Source organism: Crotalus tigris, unplaced genomic scaffold (genome assembly GCF_016545835.1).
Source record: "Crotalus tigris isolate CLP2741 ecotype Arizona unplaced genomic scaffold, ASM1654583v1 scf7180000019024.823168, whole genome shotgun sequence".
Classification (NCBI taxonomy): Eukaryota; Metazoa; Chordata; class Lepidosauria; order Squamata; family Viperidae; genus Crotalus; species Crotalus tigris.
Window position 1 is genome coordinate 188,823 of NW_024097334.1, and position 23,511 is coordinate 212,333.

Genomic DNA, 23,511 nt, shown 5'->3' on the forward strand with positions numbered 1-23,511 from the left:
TCTTTCTTGGTTTGATTTAAAAAGCACATATATTCTGAGTGTCTTATAGCTTAAATGTCTGTAAGTTCTATTTTCTTGTGAGGCTGTTCATGACCTTGTTCAATGAAAGCCTTGGAAAAGATCTTCCTTTACATTAGAGAGTGAAAAGAATTATAGGCTTTAAAGCAGCCTGTCCATAAAAATCAAAGGATAAGATATATTTCTCCAGGGAGAACTCCCTGAATAAAACCAACTTCAAATTCCCTGCAATTAGAGACTTACCTGTCCTTAGCCCAATCATTGTGACACAGTTTGGAGATTTAGATTAATACACTGAATTGATGCAATCCTTTTCTTCCATCCTTGTTCCCATTTCTTTGGCATAAATTGGATCTTCCACAGAGCACATTTTAAGGTCTCCCCATAGATACATTTAAGATTAATAGCAAATCCAGCTTTTTCTGTGGCTGAGCTCATACTGTGAAACAAAATAGCATCTAAGTTGAGTCTAGACTCCTTCAAATGACAATTTAGAAGGGGGCTTAAGGTTTATCTCCTCATTATGCAGGATTTTTTCAAATATTCAGTTGTTGGTGTTAGTCTTAATATTGCTTGAGGATTGTAAATGTTTTTATAATTTTATCCGTCTTCTTGTAAGCTACTCAGAGCTATTGTCTGAGATGGAATAGACATATATAATTAAGTACATGCCATCCAGTTTTCTGACACAAAGCTAAATTCTGAGTTTTCTAATAATCAGAAATCCATTTTAAAAGCAGAACTACAGTGATTGTTAAAAAAAAAAACCCAGGTGTCTACTTATCCTGATTAATGTAGTATCCTTTTCCCCTAAGATTTTGTAAAATGATTTTTTTTTCCTGTAGAAGTAGAATGCTTACAGTAAAAATCTCATCCTTCCATGATTGTTCAGGTCTTCTTTATTTGCTTCCCAGCAGCAGGTTGCTTATCTCTTTCTGTGTATATCTTTCTCTCTTTCTAAATGCATATGTATATGTATACAAGATGGGGGGGGGGAGAGAAAGAGAGAGGGAAAGAAGGAGAGAGGTAAACAGTTAGTGTTTAAGCTGCTAGACTAGGAGTAAAAACAACCAGATTTTAGTCCTCCCTTGGGCAGAGAAGTTGGCTGGATGACTTTGGGCCAGTAATTTTCTTTCAGACCTACACTGTGAAGTTGAAAAGCATCTATGTACTAACTGGAACTAGGCCAATATGATAGATTATGGTCCATAATTTTCAATGTAAAGGCCTCCATTCTGCTGTAGATTCATTCAGGCTGATAATAATACACGCACACACACACATACACATAACTTGTTTACTATCTTATTCTTTAAAATCTAAGCACTGTAATTACAATTCTAGGGCAACAGGCTGAGCAAAGGCACCCAGGGCAGGTGATTTGGCACATACAATTCTGTTCTCAGCATCTTGCTGTTGCTCCTTTGCCTTTTCATCTCTTGTCTAAGGCAGCCACATTCTACTCTATAATAGGGCCAACTCTGCCTTTGGCCCATTTAGAAATGTGGATTGTCTAATGTGATTGACAGCAGCTCTTCAGGATCTCATGTAGGCTGTTTACCTTCCAGATTTTCTATCTAAGCTCTTCTCACATCTTAAAGATGAACCTCATGTGTAACATGTTTTCTTCTGCTAAGGCACCTTTTTCTCTTCCTTTTCCCCCTAAGATATTATTTCCCTCAGATTGGAAAAATCAGGGGTTTGAATCAATATGATGTTCTTGGTTTTATACTATTACTAAAATATTAGGCTTTAAAATATCCTTCAGGTCTGTTGTCTTAAACTTATGCAGGTTTCAGATTCCTATTATGTAACCCAAATACATCTCATGGCTTGGTGGAATTGGGGAACAATTAACATTTACCATGGAGCAACCAGAGAATCTTCTATAAACTACAGAAGATAGCAGGCAACCTTGGATGATCCCAAAATGATCTAAAAAAGGTTAAGCCGGTTGTATTTCCACTAGGAGATCCCAGGTGTAAATTAGACTGGGAAGCTGAAAAAATATGCAAGAAGCAACATGTTTTTATTGCTACCAAGCTTCATTCAAGGGAGTCAATTTCACATGAGTCCTATGGGTTGCACTGAACTGAATAGGTTTGGATTTCTGGCGACCATCAGCAAAAGGATAATTTTTGTGTTGTGGAAGAATTGTTGTCAAATTTAAATATTTCGTATGTGGATGAGAAAAATAATACCATTTATTTAAGAAATGAAAACTTGGAAGAGAAAGATCCTCATAGAATCACTATTTGGGAAGATTTCTGGAAGATTTTTTTTTTTTACAAATAGTTTTAAATGAATGGACTAATCCATTTCAAATTAATTTTATTCAAGAGAGAGTGAGGAGTGAGACATATCTTAACTCCATTTTTGGATAAATATGAATAGCCTAGTACTCTTTGCCTTTTGACCAAAATACTCATAAAGATCTTGATCTGCAGAAGCATCCAAAGGAAAAAAATGTTATAATAATGGGTGATTTCAGCTTCTCTTATGTAGAGTAAATAAATTCATATTCCAATCCTGATATCCTAAACAATTCTGCCTTAGGACCATTGTTCATGAAAATGACAAAAAAGTATCAATCAAGATTCAGTGCAAGACATAAGTGTTTTGAAATAGATAGAAATCTGATCACAGTGTCTTCTATTTTAATTTGTATGTAAGTGGGTATTTGCAAAGGAACTCCAATATGGTCACATTTGATTTCAAAAGAAAAATGGTAATTAATAAAATAATGTTGAAAACTGATGTTGAAAGGGAAAAAAGTACGTAAGGAAATCTAGTGATGCTAAATATCTTTCAGTCTGGTTTCACCACAAAAGATACAGAGTATCTGGACCCAGAAGCAAACTGGCAATGATTTCATCTTAAAATCAACCCCAAATCTTTACTGTCGATTTAGAGATCAGAAACCAAATGAATAGAGAAGCTTCTTACATCTAAGTTCCGTACCCTTTCTAAAAATGTGAATTCTCATATGAGTGTATACATACACATATATATTCAGATTTCTTTTTGCTGACAAAGAGTTAAAGATTTAAATGGGAGACTAGTATAGCTATTTCGGACTCATTTGTCCTCATCAGCTAGCCACACCCTTTATGGGATTCAAACCAGAGCAGTCTACATGCAAGGCAGTTGTATTAACCACCAGGCCACCGGCTCTCCTCCCTTCTTTGTCAGCCGAGTCAAGGGAGTATATACAGAAAGTTTTTCAGACAGACCGGTCTGATTGATTGTACCTTGGCATTTTGACTGCTATACTGCAGTTCTACTTTGACTGCAGTATAACAGTCAAAATACCAAAGTGCAATCAATCAGACGGGTCTGTCTGAAAAACTTTCTGTATGTCTGTATGTATGTCTGTATGTATGTATGTGTATATATATATATACACACATACATACACACACATACACATACGTACATACATACATGCATACATGGACAGCATGTAAATTAAATAAATAAAATCAATATGAAGATATCAAATTGTATTAGTTAATTGTTTTCTAATAAGAATAGAAGTGAAATGTGAAGTCCCTACACCAGCCTTCCTCAACCTGTTGCCCCCTAGATGTGCCGGGCTAAAACTCCCAAAATTCATGGGCAGCTGGAGATTGTGGCAGTTTTAATTGACTAAATATGGAGGGCAATAGGTTGAGAAAGGTTGCTGTATAATACAGCTTTAAGCATGATTAATCAGATTTTTATTCAGACCAGAAAATCCTGGAAGCCTTAGTTCCATGAAAATATGCAAAGACGTTCCAACAGATGAAAAATAAATCTTAACGTGCTCACCAGAGGATAGTTCCTTTAATGATAGTCTATCAATCTAACTAGGTTACAGAGAAAATTAACAAAGGCTACAAGGGAACAGAATTGATGCTACCTTATTTTTTTCTTGCTGCCTGAAAAACAGCTTGGGTTATTATTACCATATGATGTGTAATTAACATTCCCCTAACCTGATATCATGTAATGCTGCAAAATCATTTAAAGATAGCTTTAATTAGTTTTGCTAAAAATTTATATGAAGGCATACCAAAATGCCAGGCAGGTTGAAAAGGTAAACAGAAGCAATATCAATACGTAAGTTCACTATTACAGGTTGTTCTTAAACCTTGGCCGAAGCTAATTAATCTTTTTCAACAGGATGCCAGCTGAAATGACAGAAAGAAAAATAATGATTTTTTTTCCACCCAGCTAAGCATGAAAAAGAAGTGGAGATTTTCAGAAATATTGAATGTTGTTCCACTAGAGAAGGATTCAACATTTACATGAAAGTCTGAGCTGTTTTTGCAAAACTGGCATCATGCATTATGGGTCATGTTCAGGTTCTTCAAATGTGTATACAGGTAGTCCTTGACTTACAACAGTTCATTCAGTGTCATTTACAGCGGCATTGAAAAATGTGACTTATGACCATTTTTCACAGTTGCGACCTTTGCAGCATCCCATGATCATGTGATGAAAATTCAGATGCTTGGCAACTGACTCATATTTATGACCGTTGCTGTGCCCCAAGGTCATGTGATCTCCTTTTGTAAACTTCCCACGAGCAAAGTCAATGGGGAACCAAATTCACTTAGCAACTGGGTTACCAACTTATCAACTGCAGTGGTTCACCTAACAACTGTGGCAATAAACTTTGTAAAATGGGGCAAAACTAACAACAAATGTCTCACTTAACAGCAGAAATTTTGGATTCAATTGTGGTCTTAAGTTGATGACTACCTGAATTATGGATGTGAATTCCAACATCTTATATTAATGTTATATGGGAATCTGTGCATTATGGCAAATATTTTATGAGTCAAAAGGCAATCAGTTAAGATACAGTGCAGCTATGGAATTAGCTCCTCTTGTCTTGTAGAAATTTGTCCCAATCTAAAGCAAATTGGTTGGGAATCATTTTACCATATACACCTTTTTCAAATATATTCATTTGGATGAAATATTGCAATTTCTGTCCTGGTCCAGATAAATCAATAGAGGAAATGAGAGATTGGGAAAGATCAGCATCAAAATCAACTGTTCAGAGATTGCAACCAATCTCTCCAAGGTTTTAATCTTACACAATCATAGATTGTGCTTGTTTTGCAATCAAGACAATAATGGGAATGAAATCACAATTAGATAGATAGATAGATAGATAGATAGATAGATAGATAGATAGATAGATAGATAATCTTTACTGTCATTTTGTACATATCACACATTTAAACATACTATATACAATATATGTATAGTGCTACACCCTTACATATAAGTAACATATAAATATTAATCACTGTCCATCTTGAATACATAATGGAAGGAGAAAGCTTTAGAGTTCACAAGGTTAATACTGTATGGAACAAAACTGTGACTGAATCTGGATGTTCTGCTTCGGATACTACGAAGCCTCCTCCCAGAAGGTAACAAAGAAAACAGGTCATGAAGAGGATGTGTAGTGTCTTAGACAATCTTGCAGACCCTGCTCAAGCAATGTTTATTTGCTATGTCCTGGATGGGAACTGCCAATAAATATATAGTGTGTCCGGATAATACCAGATCAATCATTTTAATATAAAAGGGATGTCCTCTGATTCCAATGTGATTTAAAGATTGATAGTTTCACAGGGTTCATAATTCTGATAGTACAATAATTTAAACTGCATATACATATATTAAAATGTTGTCAGCACTGGTAGATTCTGTAAGAGTAAAACTAAAGCACTTCCTTATTCAACACACTGTATAAAATTCCCCAGATTAAAAAGGAATTAGTTTCAGTACTTGAGCCAATTATATTAATGGCTACAAACCTTATTTACCAAATTGAATGTTTACTTTCCAAAGTAACATACTTCTAAATGCTGGGACCAAAGTGGACGAGAATGAGCTTTTGATGAGCTTCCCACATGTTTCCAACTGATCACAAGTGGAAACATGAATAAGAATCTTTATGTCCTCCAGTTCTGCTCATAAATTCCCAGAATTCTCAGCAATGAGTATCTTGAGGAATCTTGGGATAGAATCAGGAAGGTTTTTATACTCATGCCCAAACATCTTCCAAATATGTTTTGAAACTCTTAATGTGAGAAATGCAATAGAATTATCACTATCAATGGAGCCAACTGTGTGCCATAACATCAGAAGAATCAAAGAATCCTTTTTGATTTTCCCCTTAATATTTTTCTTAGCTTGATGATTTGTATTCCATAGTGGAGCTGAAAAACTCTCCATCAGTTAATTGCAAAAGGTAGCTTTATTCGGAACAGCTTTTATCCTGTGACAATACATTTAACACCATCAAACAATTCCTGCCTATCCCAGGGCCTTGGGAAGGACTCAAGAGCTGGATAAAAATGCTAAGTCCAGTCTAAACATCTGGCTGACTGTGCAATAAACCATAATAATAATGTTTTATTTGTCAGCTAAAATATCTGAATGCCTCTGAGTAAATATATCAACCTTGAAGTGACATTTAGTTTTACAACATTTATTTAAGTGGGATTTAAATACTGTATGTGTGATAAGCAATTTTATATATATTTTAGCCAGAAATGGAGAACGTCTCCTTTGAAGAATTATTCATAAATATTTAAAAGATTCACACAAAAAGTAAAACTCAACTTTAACAAATTTCAATAGAAATATTATTCTATATTGTATGTTCAATAGTAAAATATATCATGCAATGGTTTGGTAAATTATTAATTTCATATAATATAGGAACCATATGTAATTAATAATTTATTAAGCTCTTGCATAAAAGCAATATAATTTAGCATAGCATATGCAATATATATGTTCAATTTCAGCCACTGGATTTATTGTAATAAACCGGCTGATGGCTCCAGTACGAAACTAAGAATAAGAGAAGATAAAAGATCGTCTTGATGAGTCCCAGGAGATATTTTTAAAGATGAAGACGTAATTTCATTTATAATAATCCTGGGAAAAGAATTAGAGAACCACATAAAATCAGATTAGTTTTAAAATGTCATATCTGACCAAAGTTTTAAAAATGTTTATCAAAACCCTTTTCTTCATCCAATGAAACCCTGCTGGTTTCAATTTCGCTGAAAATAGATCTAAAATATTGATAACAATAGGAAACTGACAAGTAGGGGTGAAACCCCTCTATCTCAAGTGACTGGAAAAATAGTGAATAGGTGGAAATGTACTTATTAAAAAATATCTACAGGGAAAAGTAAATTCTTGGAAAGAAAAGTGATAGGGCAGTATTGGACTTTAGGGGTTTAGAGAATGTGATATAGACAACAGTTTTTCTGATGTTGTACAGTAATTGTGGCTGGTATCTTCAGAAGCAAGATGATCTTACCACCCTGTACCAATCAGAAGCCAGTTTGACTGAAGACCAATCAAAAGTCAGGAATTTGGCTATAAAGGCAGGAGGCCAGTCAGTCCCCATTCAGTTAACTGTCTGTGGTCTGCATAGCCTGAAACTCAACACTGCTGAAAAAGATACCAGCTGTGAAAGCATAGCTAATATATAGAAAAACAGTTAATTTAAGAAATTGCTGGGTTTTGACACAAATTATGATTGCACTATTACAGCAAAAGGGGGTCCTAAACGCCACAAAAGAAATACAATGGTAAGAAAAGAAAGCAAACAAAGGTATGATATCCTAAAACTCAGAAAATGAAATAGTATGGTTTATTGTACATTATTTTTAGCTAAATAACTCCCGTGACATTGTATAAGAAAATTAACTGCCAATATTACAAGAATAATGAGAACTGATAAATAGCAGGAGCTGGCAGGGGGGACAATGATCAAAGGAATAAAGTTAAGTGAAAAGAGTTTTTTAAAAATACATGGAGAAGCGTAATGTGAAGCAGACGTCCCTAACCTTTCGGGCTTTGCGGACCAGCTTGGGGGGGGGAGGAAGAAGGGATGACTCCATGTGTCCGGTCCTGTCTCTTGTCACTCTAATCATTACTGAAAACTATGTAAAATCCTCATGTTTTATAGGGAAATCTCAACTGGTAACAATAAACTTATACACTTGACCCAAAGCCATTTCAGCCTTCGAAGATTAGTGCCAAGTCTGGATTGTGCTAGTTTAACCTAAAGCATTCCTGATTATTCTAAAATGGGATAGGTATTTTGTGGTTCAGTGTGTATATCGTGGAAAGCATCTGTGCCTGAGAATTGAAAGGATCTCATTAATGCTCTCTTATACTAAATGAAAGATTGCAATGGGATACAAAAAGTATGGGTGGATTAGTTCGTTAAGTGTGCCTGAGAAGAATTCTGGATGAACAAGTGAGAAGTGACAATGGACAAAAATGGAGAAATTGCAGAGCATTTATGGTATATTGGCCAGAGTATGATCAGACCAGATTTAGTTCTTTAGCAAGTAACTGGGCATTGTACAGATAAGAGAAGTAGGTTCATAGTACATTTGCTGATTTGGAGTAAACTTATGATGTTTTAATTATGGACTGTCTTGTGCAAATATAGTATTGATGATTGCTTGCTGAATGTAATAAGAATGATTTGGTATTAAGTAAAGCATGGAACAAAATACTTAGCAGATATGGATAGCCCTCAAAGAGTATGATATATATCAGTTTATTTGGGGGAAGGTTGGAGAAGGGAGCTAATGTCCTGTTGCATTCCATAAGATGTCACAATATCTTGGACAATAGTGTCTGCAGACACAATGTGATGGAAAAAATTCCTGGAAAACAACAAGTTTTATAACTAGTGACTATTATGATGTGAAAGACTATCTCAGAGTAGGACCCTCTATTGGCATTTATTATGCTTCCCTTTCAGTCTAGAATCCAATTCAATCTATACACCCTCCAATATCAATAGACTGCCTTCGTATTTCTCAAATCAAGTTGCCTCTTCCCCACTACTTTCTTTCTATTGATTCCATGATGGTCTGGGTAGCTAATATCCCTAGACTCTTGCTTGTAATTGTGAAAACATGGAGCTGGTGCCAGGAGCATATTGATTACATTCAAGTTGAAAGACTAGTAAAATCTGTCCTAGCATCTTTATGTGGTTCAATTTTACCTAAAAAAAAAAACCCTCAAACCCACATTTCTTTCAACATTCACAAAGTTCTTAGTTGTAAGCTTTAGAAATTTATACCCATTTTGAAATGCACCAAATTTTATCAGCTTGGAAGCATGCTGTGTTATTTCATGCCTGTATGCATGTATCAGATACACTTTGAAGCATCTCTATTCCCAAAAGAATTTGTCTCCTAAAGAAATCAACAGATATTTATGATCCTGAAATAATTGCTTTGCCACAAAGCATTTTCTAAGCATTTCCCCCAAAGATTTAAATGCTTCATTTATGCAAACCATGCTTACAAACAGCTTTCTGTATTTCAGATAGATGGAGTCTTTATTTATCAGGGTTTTATTTTTTTAGTTTTGCTAAATTTAGACCTATGGCTAACAAAAAGAGCTTGGAATTAATAGGGACCAAGGGGGAGGAGGATTAAAGAAATGTACAAAAAGATAAAAAAGTTCAAAGGGAGCTTTTATACTTCAGAAGTTTCTGAACTACAGAAGAAGCAACAGCATAGAAATGAAGGAAAACAGCATTATTCTGAGAAGCCTTTTTGATAACCAAGGATGGCAAGAATAAAGAATATAATCATGAATGAGATGGCAAGCATGAATGAAGACAAATTATTTACTCACTAGCCAGTTTGGTTTAGTGGTTAAGGCACCAGACTAGAAAGCATATTTCTACGTAGAAAACAAAAAACCCTCAACTGAGAAGTTGGTAGAACAAAGAAGAATATCAGGTAAAATGTAAGGAAGTTCACATACAGGGGATTTAACTATCTGATCTGCAGAGTGGTGGGTGGCTTCTCTGTAAATGAACAGAGGCTCTTGCTTTACTAGGCAGAACCCATTCACCTGTGCCTTTGAAGATCAGGAATTGTAGAGGAATGGATGTGTGTAAAGCTTACCAAATAAACTGGCTTAAGGCCACATGCCCAGTACTATCCTCTATGGGCAACCCTATCCATCACCTGTTTTCTGATCTGAAGCCACTCATCCTACATTCCTGCAGATTAGGTGCTGCCTGGTGAGGCACAATGGATCTTGCCCTGCTTTTCACATGATAAAAGTGGGCCTAGTGGAAAGTACAATTGGATTTAGTCAATGCAATAAGAAATGTTTTGGTGCATGAACTTAAATGGACAAATTAAGGACCTGAACACTATTAAAAAAGTTCAGCTGTGAGAAGAAAAACTGAAAAATATAGGATTAAGGAACATTATAAAATCTTGGTCTTACAAAGCACCATTGTAGTATTAGTGTTAATTGACAAATCCCCAAGGCACAATCAACAGCCAACAGAAATGCAAAGAAGTGTTGACCAATGAAATTTGGGGTGGCATCAGAAGCATCTCAAAGAACATGCTGCAGTATATGTTACTATATACCAGGGGTGTCAAACTCGCAACGTCATGTGATGTGTTGCATCATATCGTGACTTTTTTGCCATTATCGGTAATGGGTTGGGCGTGGTTTTGCTATGATGCATCTGGCCCGTGGGCCGGCAGTTTGACACCCATGCTATATACTGATGGCAGGTGGATTAAGGTAGTCATAGAATGGATTCCCCTTGATAAAAAGCATCCACAAAAGAGACCTAAAACAAGATGGAGTGATGACATCAGCAAGTATTGTGGGTCCAGCTGGCAAAGGAAAGCTCAAGACCATTTTGATTGAAAACCTGCAGAAGAGGCCTTCATCCTGCAGTGAATAGACAATGGCTAGGATGATGATGATGATAATATGTAACTATGGAGGAAATGACTTTAATCTTTAGCTTCTCTCCTAAGAAGGAGAGATAAGTTGTTCTGTACTTTGAATGATAGGCCAACTTCCCTCCTTTAGAACTATTTCCCTTATCATTTTCTTAATGTTTATTTGCAGTTTTGGCACTTTCATCTTAATCTGAAAGCTATACCAGAATTTTAAGCCTTCTCTGGGATATGACCTTTTCTTTTATGGCTAACAGAATGATTCCATATACTTTTATAAAGCTGGCAAGGGTTGGAGTTTAATATTCCTTTTTATGATTTGGATTAACATGTCTTTTGTCATTGATTATGTTTCATTTGATTCTTTGATTTTCTATTTTTTATGATTTCCTTCATTTACGTTGCATTCACCATTTGATTAATCAGTTTCCCACTGTAACTGAATAATTCATCGTGAAATATATGGATCATTTTGCATAATAATTTCACTTTTTCTATGATGTCACCAGATGGTCTATTATTCCAATACATTTTAAATCTATTTTTTTTCTTTTTAATGTCACTTTAATTTAGTGCTGGAACAGTGCAGGATATAGAAGATCAAAAAATATAGTTCTAGCATCTGTAATAAATGTTGCGCAAAATAAATTGGCAACTTTTTAATTTTTGCACAACAAGCTGTGCCTCCTATATGCCTTCTTTTAGGAAACTCATAATGGCACACAAGCTAAACTGACTTTTTCTATGAGGTGTCAAGGATGAGATCAAGTATGAATCAAAAATATGCAAGGCAGGATGAAAGAACCTGAGGCTGAGCAACTGGTCAGAGGCAGCTCCATGTAGTTCAATAACCATCCAGGATAGTTATAGATAAATACATAATCACCTACCCAAATTCTCTATTTGAACCCCATACTATTGCTTACTAATTCTTATTACCAGTAATTGGTCAAATTCCTCTTTCAGGTTATTTATTTATTTATTTATTTACAATTCTAATCTCTTACAACTCTGGGCAACATATAAAATGTAGTTACTGTTTTTGTTTAGTGATTAGCAAACCACTTAACTACATCTGTAATGCCGTTCATTTTGAGGATTGTGGGGATTGATTTTAAGGCTGTAACTCGGGGTGGGCAAGCATAAAGGGCATCCCAAATCAACTTGCTGAGGCTTTATTCAATTTGTGTACTTTTCAGAGAGATTAATTCACATTCACTATGGGGAAGTGAATTGTGATGATAGAGGAACTATTTGTGTGATTTGAGGTCATGACGTTCTGATGGCAGTACAAATGATTTTATAGTGTTTGCTGAAAGAAAAAGAATGCATGTTACACATAGGTTTTTAAAAACTAGTGCAAAAATTCAAATAGCTATTTGTATGTCATACAATACAACAAATAAATCAACATGCCTTCTATTTATGTAAATGTATACAGGAATAAAACACCAACCAGACAAGTCAATATGAAAAAAAGAGGAGGTGGGGAATATTCAGACTAACCTAATATTATAGCTTTGCTTGTTGTTTTTAAATACCATTTGATTGCAATCTACTTTCCTTTTATCTTGAATGAAAAACAATATTTCAATCTCAATTAATATTAATAAACCACAGATACTGCTTTACTGGAAGTAAACTTTGGGTGTACTTACAGCATCTCCTCAAGGTTTTTTGTACTACACAAGCCTTCTCTTCAGCTACTCCTAGGTTATACAGTTTCAGGCTACAAGCTTTTTGTCATGGTTCTGACAGACAGAGACAAATAAAACAGAACTTCAAGGCTTGGAAATACCTCAAAGAACATGTTTATTGGTTACAAAGTATCAGCACAGTCAAAAGTGAAACCAAGTCTGAATTTCCAACTAAAAAATACCTAGTTACAAATTATAATGTCCCACCTCAAAACTATGCAATCAACTACATCCCCCTCTATATTCTTTTGACAGGTTTTCTTATACAACGCCCAGTCCCTGCTCGCAGGAGCAGTAGATGACCTTGGTTCCCATGGGACAGAGGTTTATTTTGACTAGCAAAGCACCTGGGCAATCCCCCCTCCCTCTGTTCTATGTAGCAACCTAGAATGAGGGTGGGGGGGGGGAATGGCTGCAGTCAGGCTCATTGCAGAGTTGATGCTTTTATTTTGTCTTGTTTAGGAGTCAGGCATAATCTGTTGCTTGGATGACAATTCTTAATCATCTTATTGGTTTCCTAGTACAGTAGTTTCTTTCTTTGGCCAAATAGCTTGATAATAGCACAAAGGCTGCATGCCTAGTGCACAGATTGGCATAATATGTGCTGATGTACATGTGTTCAGAAAATGTAAGTATCATTATTATAATTTAAATACCAAGCAATATATTTTAGCATTTTGAAGACGATCGTGATTAACTGTTCTGTTCAGCCTGCTCCTCAAGAGCTCCTTCATAAATTTGAGGCTCCTGTTCTTCCCCTTTTTATCATTCTAAAATGGACTTGAAGGAGAATGGCATTGAAAAATGAGAAATATTTTCTGTAAAAATATAGCCACCACACTTTGGACTTGCTTGGATCCTGATATAATCCAGAAGCTATTTGTAGACTTATCTGTTGTGCCTGAAAATAAAGTTCTGCTAGCCTGGCCTTTCTGCAGCCTGAATTTGATGATTTTTCATGAGGAATTTAACCATAATCTTTTCTGTTAATAGCTTTCCAAATATCAAGAATCACTGAGATGCAATACAAAGGGATAAATGTATCCTGAGTTTCGTTTTCTTCCTGCTTGTTGTGATCAGCATTTTATGACATTGATCTGGCTGCAAGAAAGCTTTCCAGTGAATTTCCAAAACTAAAACCAAAACTACCTCAGTCTTTTCAGAAAGCAAAAGGGATTTTGCTGATTTGTAATGAGAGCCATTAACAGGAAATATATCTTTAATTTACTGGTATCAGGAATGAAAAGCTCTCAGACTGAAAACAAAAATGAAAATGCAATAAAAAGAAAAAGCCAGCAGTGCCAATATAAAAGGAGCAACATCTTGCATTATCATTTTAAATTACTTTTACGATACAATAAATTCTTGTTTAGACTAAATGATGGGTATTAAAGAGAGATCAGCATTCCAAATGATTATATTCTCCTGTGGATTGTAGCTGATCAACCAGCAAGCAGAAATATTTTGTACATATACACATGTATTATGTTTATAGGTATGCCGCTAGAAGGCGGTGTATACATTAAATAAATAATAACTACTGTGACAGTGATGGGGAGAAATGACAAGAATGAGAGCTCTTCATTGGTTTCTACATTCTTCCTTTTGCTTCTGAAATTTTATTCTGAAAAAGCATACAAAAGCTTTCTGGACAGGGAAATATCAATCCATTATTGGATCGGTGCCATCAGAATGTGTGTAAAAAAAAATATATGTCTGTGTGTGTGTGTGTGTGTGTGTGTGTGTGTGTGCGTGTGTGTGCATAAAAGAAAATACCAGTCATCAATATTTGGACTACATATATCTCCCTTAAATCTATCTAGGTGGTTACTAAAAGTCAACACTGACTTGATGGCACCTAATCAATCAATCAATCAATAATTTCTGCTATGCTGCTTTATTGGGAGGAGGTATATCTGACAGGGATGAGTGAAGAATGCCAGAAGAGTATATACCTGCAGCGATGTCACACAAAATGTGAAGGTCATCATAGTTGCCCAGTGAAAGCAAGCATCTATATTGGACAGAAGTGATTTAATAAGATGCCAAAGGTTTATGATTAGTAACAAGAGCAAGGGAATAATTTCATAAGTTGCAATAGAAGGCATAGGTAAATCACTCTCATATTTTACCAAGGAAAGCACATTAATAGACAAAATAAAGTGATTGATGATATAGTCCCAAATGATGGGCCTCTTTAAGCAGATGCTACTGAGGAAGGTCTAGGATATTTCTTAGTACTAATAATGTTCATGATGTGGCCAGGTAAATGCCTCTGGGATGTCTAATTGCTAATGCTGCCATCCAAAAAATGAAAATTCTAAGCTGCAAACATGAATTGTAATAGAAACATGGAACATAAGAAACATGAATATGGGAAAACGTAACAAAGTGGAAGATGAAATGAAAAAACTACACATTGACATATTAGGCATCAATGAACTGAAATAAACTAGAATTTTACATTTTCATCTAGAAGAACACAATGCAGAATGTACACATGTGTATGCATGCACAAACAAAAAAAAGGAACAGTGTTCTTTTCTTAATCAGGAAGGCAACTTGAAAGACAGTGTTTGGGTATAATGCAATCAAGGATTGAATAATATCAGTTGGATTTTGAAGACAACCCTTTAATATGACAGTTATTCAAGTTTATGCTCTAACCATTGCTGAAGAAGAGAAAGAATACTAGCTTCATAGTTCATGTTAAATCTGAAATTGACAGAATAGGTTTTTGAGTGCTAACATAGTCTTCAGATAAACAAAATGATGCCAATGTACAAAGATATTACTAGAAGGAATACACAGAAATCAAATTGACAATATTGTTAAAACATGGAAATAAAAATACTCTGTTATAACAGCAAAGGTGGGCTATAGAGCAGATCATAAATCAGTTTTCATATATCAGTTCTAAGTCAAACTAAATGAGAAGAATAAAGGCAACTGATTTTCATGATATGATTGTGAGTGTATGCATCAGGAATCATTTTAAAGTCCTGAACGTCATTGATATGGAATCAGAAGAACCATGGAATGAGATCAAAGATATGGTCAAGGATGAATACGAAAAGAGACTGCTACAGACAAGAAACAGAAGAAACTAAAATGAATGTCAGAAGAGATGGTAAAAATTGCCAAGAAAAGCAAAGCCAAAACTAAGAAAGACAAAGGTCTTAGGAAGAAACTTAACAAAGTACTTTAGAGAGATACTTTTTTTTTAAAAAAAAAACAGTATTACAATGACATCTGTAAAACCTCAGAGATGGAGATTAGATGAAACTAGATTCATCACTCCAATGAGAAAGCTACAGAACTGTGGGGAGTAATCAAAGAAGATTCAGTAAAGGTTGTAACTAAACTATGTCCATTGGTCTGGAGAATGACAGAATGGAAGAGGTCAGTCTACTAAGAATTCAAAAGATAAATGAATAGGAAAAGTGAGCCGAGGTGGTGCAGCAGTTAGAGTGCAGTACTGCAGGCCACTTTAGCTGACTGTGTTCAGCAGGTCAGCGGTTCAAATCTCACCGGCTCAAGGTTGACTCAGCCTTCCATCCTTCCGGGGTAGGTAAAATGAGGACCCAGATTGTTGGGGGCAATGTAAATATATATATACATTGCTTACTGGTGTACACCGCTTAGAGAGTGCTTGCACTTAAAGCGGTATATAAGTCTCATAAATAAATAAATAAATAAATAAATAAATAAATAAATAAAAGTGCCTGGACCTGATAATTTACCAGCCTCTTATTATAAACATTTGAAGATGAATTATTACAAATGCTGCAAAAAAAATGATGAACTCTATTCTATAGACCAGGGGTCTTCAAACTTGGTCCTTTTATGACTTGTGGACTTCAACTCCCAGAATTCCTCAGCCAGGCATGCTGGCTGAGGAATTCTGGGAGTTGAAGTCCACAAGTCATAAAAGGGCCAATTTTAAAGACCCCTGCTATAGACTGAAAAGATACTGGATGATTGGATGGAAGCTAATCTAGCATTTATATCTAAAGAGAGTGAAGACTTTATTTAAAAAAATTACCACCTGATATTATTACAGAATAATGGTTAGAAGTTATTTATGATGAGTTTAGTCAAGAGGATGACAATGATCTTACTTTATTCATGAAAATCAGTGTGGGTTTTTGCTTAAAAACACCTGAGGGACAATATTAGAAATGTATTGGACATTTTGGAATATTATAAAATAACATAATAAACAAACAGTGCTGATTTTTCTTGATGCAGGAAAGGGCTTTGACAATCTGAACTGGACTCTCTTGTTTAAAATTTTGCAGGACGTGGATTTTGGTGAGAATTTATTAAATGGGTAAAATTGATTTATACTTCTTCACAAGAGGCACAGATGGTTGTGAATGGAGACTTAACAAAACCTTGTGAAATATAGAAGGGGACAAGACAAGGATGTGGCTTATCACTATTTCTATTTATTTTAGCTTTGGAAGTACTGAATAGAGGAATAAGATAAGATTGGAGAATTGCTGGAGTGAGGATTTAAAAAGAAACATATAAATTACTGGTATTTGCTGATGATTTGATAATAATTTTGGAAGATCCCCTGGAAGGAATAAAAATAAATCAGATTCTTGCAGGCAATAGTTTTCCCTGTGATACTGTATGGAAGCAAAAGTTGGATTTGGGGGGAGAAAACAATTGGAAAAAATATCAATGCTTTTGAAATTTCATATTGAAGAAGACTCCTGAGAATATCTTAAATACCCAGGAAAACAAACGGATTGTAGAACAAATCAGTCCAGAGTTCTCACTTGAGACATAAATGTTCCGGCTCAATTTATTATATTTTAGACACATTTTGCACAGATCTAGTTTTCTTGATAAGTCTATAATACTGGGAAAAGCAGGAAGAGAAAAAGAGGGCTACCAGCAGACTCAATTATAATAAATACAAGTGCCCTTTTGGGAGAACTCAATGGCCAGGCTGGGGACAGATTATAAAGAGGGTCTACTTAGGTGGCCCTTATGAGTCAGTAGCAACCTGATGGCATATAATCAAAGCACACCAATCACACATGCACATATATCAAATTCTCAATAGGAGACAATAGCCAGTTAACCTTACCTGGGCCACCTTACCTTGCAGAAACTAAGCAAAGGTAAGCCTGGTTAATTCTGACAAAGGAAAACTCCATAGAAGCTAGCCTATTTGTCCTCTAGCACAAACTACAAGGAGACAATAGTAGCTGCAGATTATTAAATTTAGAATTGAAATACTATAACCATTACAGTAGTCAACCTAAATTCATCAGGTCAGCAGATAAGTACAATGAGAAAAATTATTGATGGTGGTATATCAATGTACTTGATATAGTTTTAACAGCAGAATCATATTTAGATCTCTTCCCTTGATGGGGTTTGTTTTTCTTTGTCATCTGGCCTTGCTTGTGTGTGATGTCTCAGACCTCTATTTGTTCTTTTAAGATGAGATGCTGCAAGGTACAAAATGCAGCACTGTGCCTGGGATTTGGCTCATCCTCACTGGAGGTGGCCTTAGGGATACCATCATGAATGAAAAAGGATTTAAACTGCCCATTCCTTCCTTCCTTCCTTCCTTCCTTCCTTCCTTCCTTCCTTCCTTCCTTCCTTCCTTCCTTCCTTCCTTCCTTCAGTGTAGAACTACATGGATTTGCCCGGAAAGCTGCAGGATTGAGATTCTAAGACTGTAAACATTAGCAATGGCTCCCTCCCCCGTTATACTTCTGTTCAAATAAGAGGATAAAAATGGGAAATATAATCGGCTTTATTGTAAGTCATTGTTGTGGATTGTCTCCACCAGAATATGGGAGCTAAGTACATATTCATCTTCTTTCCGGGCAAAACAAAGTGCCACTGATGATCCCAATATCCGGGTGCATGTGTGCAAATTCCACCATCCGCTTTAGCTCTGCCTGAAGAGCTGAGGTGCCCCGGAGGTGTCCCAGAGTTAAGTAAACTCCGGCTGGCGCTGAAGGCGTTAAAACTGAGCGCGCGCGGCGGCGGGGGGGGGGGGGGAGAATGACGCTGCTTGCGTCTGGGAGCTCTTCGCCTCCCCTGCCTCTGCAGACACATTGAGACACACACACAAAAAGGAGAGGAGAGGCTGCGCCGCGCGAGCGGAATTCCGAAGGAAGCGCCAAACCAAGCAGACGCCACCATGACCGAAACCACCAAAACCCACGTTATCTTGCTGTCCTGCGGCAGCTTCAACCCCATCACCAAAGGCCACATTCAGATGTTTGGTGAGTTCCCCGCCCTGTGCTCAGCCCGTTCAGCTGGTCTCGCCCGGTGTTTACTTGACAAGTGCGCTTGAATGGGGTGGCTCGGGGACCCTGTGTGTGTGTGGGGGGGGGGGGGGGCGCGCTTCGGGACGCTTCCTCGGTGGGTCCTGGAACGGCAGCGAAGCTGCTAAGACTAGGTGGAGCGAGGACAGAGAAGATCCGAGAGGTGTTGCGCGGCGTTTTGCTGTTGCTTTCCCTGCGGGGAGGGGAGGGGCGGCGGCTCGTATCGATCTAAATAATAGCGGGGGCTGTTTGGAGAACACTTAGGAGAGGAGTCAGAGAGGAGGAGGGGGAGGAGGAGCAGACCGGAGGGTCTTTAGTCCCACCCGAGCACTACCCTAGGATGGGCGCAAGGCAGGGGAGGGGCTGGGGGAGCCTCTCCAGAAGGGTTCAAGGCGGGTGGAGTAGCTAGAGGAAGGGTTGGATGAGGGGCGGGGATGGCAGATGGCTCTACGCAGAAAAACTGAGGAGTAGCCTTGTCTAGTAGCCAAGGGAAGGGTGGGTGGTTGTCAGAGAAGGGGGAGGCCTTTATGGGGCGGTTGTTCAGGGAGTCCTTCTCCTTGGGAAAATGTCAGCCTCGCTACCTGGGCACCTGCTTCTGACGCAGAAATGGACAGGGAAGGGGGGGAGGCAAGAATTGAACTGCTTCAACACCCCCCCTCCACGCCAATATGGCATGAGTGGGGGGTAAAGCCCCCATTTACTGTAATGTGCATTTCACCGAGAAGCTCTGCTTTGCCTCTCTGGGTGGACTTTGCCAGGAGTTTTCAATCCAACACTGCTCTCTGAAAAGCCTGACTGTAGGATCCTTAGATTTGAAAAGCAGGATTTGTTGCACTTCTGGTTTCCATTCATTAAGATATTTGTGCTGTGCCTCTGCACTGTGTCTGTTATGCATGAAATGGCTGTAAACACAATTGTGTACTTCATCACAGGAAGTAATTTTATTGTACTAGTTATGGGAGGGAGCATTTTGGAGCTCTGAGGTATGAAGGAAAGAGATGAGGAAATATTTTCTTGTACTGATAGTACATCTGAAGGTTAGCTATACTTTTAGGACACAATCTCAGAAGAAAATTTCAGTGTATTGTTTGTATCTTGTCTTGTCTAATTTGGATGGAGTAGCAGCTGTTGCCAAATATAACCATCATTAAAGTTGCATTTTGGAATACATACTTGGATTTTGTGTATAAACAATAGTCTCAATCTCATACGTTTACTGGCCATACATGCTAATGTATATGCAATTTGAGAGGTCCTTGATGCTCTCTGAGCTTGCTTGTTTTCTTGCAGACATTTCATTACCCAAACTAAGTAACATCATCAGTGCTAGCACTGACAACATTATCTAATTTGGGTAGTGAAACCTTTGCAAGAAAACAAGCAAGTCCAGAGAGCACCAATGACCCCTCATGTCAACCCTGAGCTACAAATATTCTCCCGTATTATTAGTATATGCAATTTGAGAGGAAAGAATGAAAAAGTATTGGTTCAAGGCATCAATTTTCTTCACTCGGTTTTTCCCTCATTATATATTTGCACGTGTGGTGGCAAGTGGAGCTAATCCATGCTAATGAAGTGGAGTACAAAATCCATGTGATTTGTGACCATCATTCAAGGTCTGTTCTGTATAAGGTAATGGATTATAATGGCTGTTAATATGCTTTGGCAGAATAGTTAAGATTGTTTGCTGTCCGCAGCTCCCAGTGCTGAAATGGCTTCTCTGGAAGAATAGTAAACCATAGTCCTCACCTATCAATATCAGGGAGTTTAGAGATTGATGTTTTGATGAGGTATAATGATTGAAAATAAATATTTAAGTGCACTTAGTTCATAAGATCAGCTATTGTACATCACTGAAAAGTGGTGTCTCCTTTCAATAACATTTGCAAAGACAACTTAGTAAAGGAATTGTGCTATTATAACCCAGCACAGGGTATTTAACACTCAGGAAAAGCTATTCATATCTTTCCCGCCCCATTTTAACTTTAGAGGTAAATGTTATTTTTAGAAAACTGCATTCTAGACTCTAATTTAAGTGGAACATTTAATAGAGCCAGAAGATGACATTATCAACCAAATTATAGGAAAGAATACTTTAAAAGTAATGCATATACTGTGTAAGTTAAAAACTAATTTTGTATCAACCTTATAAGATTTTTCTACTTCATTATGTATGAAGGATGCTCTTTTGTAATACGTTTTGTAATGTATTTTCAACTTCAGGAGCAAAAATAGGAATATTTTTATTTCATACACCAATCTATGCTAATTGTGCTCTGCAGTTAAAATAGATCTGCATGAGTCTAGTAATATATGTGTTGATTGGACAATAGAGCATAATCAAAACTAAAAACTCATTCTCTTTCCCCTTTATTCTGCCAGGAGCCTGCTGAGCTTGTAGATACTTTTATTTCCATTTTTTCCTCATTTAATGCAACCTCTCATAAAGGATTTCACATCTGCATGCTCTCTTTCTCTTTAAAGTGCATGCGGTATTATTGTGATGTCAATATTTGTGTACAAGGAAAGAAAGGAAGCCAATATTCTTTCTGAATAATCCTTTGATTTTCCACCTGTCAGCAAAGTGGGGAAAAAGTCTGGTCCACATTTACTGCACAATTATTTATATGAAGTCCTGAGCCCAAATATTTGTAAATCCTTGCCTGCTCATTTGCCAATATAACCTGCTATCCACAGTTCAGCTTTGTCTTACTGGAATGAGCAATCAATTGCTTATGTGCAGAGAATGGTTGTCATATAATTCAAGAATCTCTAGAATTGTCCTTGAGGACCAGATAATAATGGAAATGGAGAACCACCAGAACAAAGTGGCTAAGTAAATAGGCATCTATTATATCAATCAAATTTTAATATTACCCATTGAAATTATCCCAGGTGAAATCTAGCCTGCCTTCCTCCCTCCCTCCCTCCCTCCCTCCCTCCCTCCCTCCCTCCCTCCCTCCCTCCCTCCTTTCTTTCTTTCTTTCTTTCTTTCTTTCTTTCTTTCTTTCTTTCTTTCTTTCTTTCTTTCTTTCTATCTTGCAATTTGAACCAAATGTATTTCTCCCTTGTGCTTAATTTTATTCTTTTCTAGACTGTGACACTTCCCTCTGTCCCTTAAACTCCTTGACTATTATCATTTCTTATTATTCCTTCAAACTTTGGAATGCCTATTTATCCATTAGATTTGAGATTCATGTTTAGGCGCATGTAAGAAACATCATTTTTCTTCAGGCAGAAAAAATCCCACATGTTTAAAGGCGTAACTGAAGGTGGCTCTAGCACTGAATGTTGTCTTTTTAATTCCACATAATTTGATTGGTGATATTATTATTTTGTTCAAAGTAATTAGCATCCTTTCTGATACCAGTCATCATATACATCTTAAAATTGAAATTAATAATAATGGAATGGGCATGTATTTCATTGTAAAATTTAGATTTTTCAGCTACCCAAATAGGTTGTTCCTATGAAACTTTCTCCCTTCCTTCCTTGTCTTTTTTGTTTCCATATCATCAACATTTGGATAGTATGTTGCTTAAACATATACATATGTGTATATCTGCAAACATTTCTCTGTTCAGAACAACAGTTTTATACTTAAACTGAAGCATAATAGTGATGGAATATGCTATGAATTATGGATAATAATTCTGATTTATTGTATTATATGGAATTCAACTAAATAAATCATGCCCAACGCAAGGAACAAAAGCAGTATACAAATGTTAGATGTTGTTGCTATTGTTGTTACTACTATGTTTAGAATTATGGTAATATTAGATATGACCACATTTTAACGAAATGTGAAGATAATGTGCAAGAGATTGGTGTATAATGAAATCACAGCTCCAGCAATGAGTATGAGAGGAGAGCCAATTTGATCTAGTAGTGAAGACACCAAGAAACCAAGAACTAAGAGTTTTGGTCCTGCCTTAGGCATCAAAGCTACATGGGTGACTTTGGGCCACTCACTGTCTCTCAGCCCATGACATCGGGCTTCAGTAACAAGCCAGTGAGTCAATTTTTGTCACACACTCTGAAAAATAAGTAGACCCTGCACTGGGAGAAGATGCTAGGACAGGGGTTCTCAACCTTGGCAATTTTAAAACTTGTGGACTACAACTCCCAGAATTCCTCAGCCAGCTTAAAGTTGCCAAGGTTGAGAACCCCTGTGCTAGGAAATTTTTAAAAAAAGGAAAAGAAGAGATAAAATCATAGAAATGTAGATTTAGGAATGACCAGTTTCTGCTTAGTGCAGGAGTACAAATTGAAGTATTTCTGACTGATGATGATGAAGATGTTTGCAATGTTCCTTGTTTTATGATCTTAAAAGATAGAGAATTTATTTTTAAGAAAAAATGGAAGTGGAACACTTGGTTTTAAAAGGATACATTTCTGTGAGGACACATTGATGAGACTTTTTTGTTAATATCACATGGAGACTGGCACATTTTATGAATTGAAGTAACTATTAGAAGGATAAGAGAAGAAGCAATGTCCTGCTTGAGATCTGTGAAAGTGTAATGGTACTGTTGCAGAAACATTGCTTCTGCTCAAAAGCTATTCTGAAATAAAATTGTTAGGTTTCACCATTCAGTGTCCCAGGACCTCGTTTTTCCTTTTCTGTTACTTGTTTTTTTGGATTAGGATAAAAAAATATATATGGAGAAATGAGAACTGATAATATATATCGCTTCCTTTATTGTGCTATCTTTCTTA

General features: G+C 36.6%; 1 protein-coding gene across 1 annotated transcript in view; it reads left to right on the forward strand.

The window, feature by feature from the left end:
• The first annotated feature begins 18,523 nt into the window (after positions 1-18,523).
• NMNAT2 (nicotinamide nucleotide adenylyltransferase 2) overlaps positions 18,524-23,511 on the forward strand; it is a 119,776-nt gene continuing 114,788 nt past the window's right edge. The window contains exon 1 of the mRNA XM_039358563.1: positions 18,524-18,747. Coding sequence (XP_039214497.1) covers positions 18,663-18,747 — 85 coding nt within the window. The 5' untranslated portion in view covers positions 18,524-18,662. The remainder of the gene's footprint in view (positions 18,748-23,511) is intronic.